We start from the raw sequence: 2,235 nt of genomic DNA, 5'->3' as shown, positions 1-2,235 counted from the left end.
TTGTATCGTTCATGGAGGAAGCTAGCATGGTGGTGAACAACGGAGAGCATCACGAGCTCATCGATTTGCCTCCGGGTTTCCGATTCCACCCCACAGATGAGGAAATCATAACTTGTTATCTCACAGAGAAGGTCATGAACAGCAGCTTCACCGCTACTGCAATCGGCGAAGCTGATTTGAATAAGTGTGAGCCTTGGGATTTGCCTAGTGAGTACTGAATTTAGTTTTGTTTGTGGGATTATAATTTAATTTTTATTAATTCTAATTCATTTTTAGTTTTCATATTATTTTTAGGGCAAATTGTAGTACTACATATATAATTTTTGAATATATATTCATTGTGATGGATGAGCAGAGAAAGCCAAGATGGGAGAGAAAGAGTGGTACTTCTTCTGCCAGAGAGACCGGAAGTACCCAACAGGGATGAGAACGAATCGAGCAACGGAATCTGGATACTGGAAAGCCACCGGCAAAGACAAAGAGATTTACAAGGGAAAATCTTCTTCACTACTTGTTGGGATGAAGAAGACCCTTGTCTTCTACAGAGGTCGAGCTCCCAAAGGAGAAAAGACCAACTGGGTCATGCATGAATACAGACTCGAAGGCAAATACCACAATCTTGCCAAGCCCACAAAGGTATAAAATATTTTTTATTTTTTTATATATAATTTCTATCTTTCTGTTATCCTTTCTGCGCAGTTTCATACCTTTTTCTTGGATCGGATTTTGTTATCATGGCTAGCTTTTCTTTTTTGGTTGAGCGTTTCCTTTCATAGGGGTAGGGGGTCCCTTGATTTTTATTTTTCCCTTTTCTACTTTTCTCTTGCTTTGATTTGTTGTTTCAACTGCAAGATATATACTATTCATCAAGTTTATAAATATGATGAATAAATTTTTTGATATATAATTAATTTTTTTGGTTAATTGCTGTGTGGTGCAGGATGAATGGGCTGTGTGCAGGGTTTTCCACAAGAATATGGGACTGATAAAAAAGACCCCAATAATGAATACTCAAGGCCAGCTGCTAAGGATCAACTCTTTTGAGGATCATGATCATGATCTCTTGGATTATTCTTCACTTCCACCTCTTATGGATATTCCCACTAGTACTCATAATAAGCCTTCAGGCTATGCAGGAGATCCCCAAGACTTGAAGCCTAAAACATCAGATGGATTATCAAGTAATTACCTCAATTACCTGCCCACCAACAGCAACTACTACAACAGTTATCAAGCCAGTCTCAGTAACCCTATGCAAACCCCATCCACCATGTTATACCCTCATCATGTTCAACACCATCAGTTTCCAAATCATTCCTTCTCCTTTCCCCCCAATCCGAATTTCACGTTTCGAAGCGACGATGATGAGGCCATTCTAAGAACAATCGCAATGGCAGGCGCAGGCAACAACAACGATATTGAAACTTCGTCAACAGCAGCAGCAGCAGGTGGGTTGTTAACAGAGACGAGGCAGTGCAAGGTGGAGCAGTTTTCATGTAATAACCAGTCGTCTATGTTTAGCGTCTCGCAAGACACCGGACTCAGCACTGACATGAACACCAACACCACTGAAATATCATCATCGCTTGTTTCAAAGCAAGAGAATATGGGAACCAACAACAACAACAACAACTCATCATCATCATCATATGATCATGAACATCTTCATGATATAGAAGGCTTGTGGGACTTTTAAATGTTAATTGATTTGAGATTAGGAACACTTAGTCTTAGGCTAGGCGTTGCTTGCTGCTTGTTAATTAATTGTATGTCTTAATTAAGCTTCCTGTTTTTCTTTTTCTTAATTTTTTCCTCTTCTTCTTATCTTAGTTTGTTAGGTGATTGATTAATTAGTCATCAGAAAAGTCTTGTATACACAATTTAATACTGTATAGTTTCGTGATTTTCAAATCTTAATTTTCAGATTAGATTTATTGCTAGCTAGAATATATGCTAGATACCAAAAGAGAGATTTCATAGTTATTGTGAACCTCATGTAAATCTTTTTATTATTATTAATATTTTTATTAATTATTACATTAATGCAATTGATGATTATTATTATTTTTGTTAAGAGTTAATTACACTTACACCCCCTGAGGTTTATCGTTTTTTCACATATATCTCCTGAGGTTTCAATAATTACACATATACCCCCTAAGGTTTCAAAACTGTTACATATAACCCCTTTTATGAGATGAAAAATGATGAGAAATTATGCAAAAAAACATGCTA

At 36.9% G+C, this 2,235-nt stretch overlaps 1 protein-coding gene across 1 annotated transcript; it reads left to right on the top strand.

The window, feature by feature from the left end:
* LOC147283079 (NAC domain-containing protein 87-like) lies at positions 1 to 2,017 on the top strand. The gene is made up of 3 exons (XM_086246287.1): positions 1 to 207; positions 356 to 636; positions 941 to 2,017. Exons 1-3 carry the CDS (start codon positions 12 to 14, stop codon positions 1,694 to 1,696), a joined length of 1,233 nt encoding a protein of 410 aa, XP_086102413.1. The 5' UTR covers positions 1 to 11; the 3' UTR covers positions 1,697 to 2,017.
* Positions 2,018 to 2,235: the final 218 nt, after the last annotated feature.

The sequence above is a fragment of the Dryas octopetala genome, chromosome 6, assembly GCF_963921425.1.
Source record: "Dryas octopetala chromosome 6, drDryOcto1.1, whole genome shotgun sequence".
In the NCBI taxonomy this organism is placed as follows: Eukaryota; Viridiplantae; Streptophyta; class Magnoliopsida; order Rosales; family Rosaceae; genus Dryas; species Dryas octopetala.
Note: the sequence above shows the minus strand (reverse complement) of the source record. Positions and strands in the feature narration are given on the sequence as shown.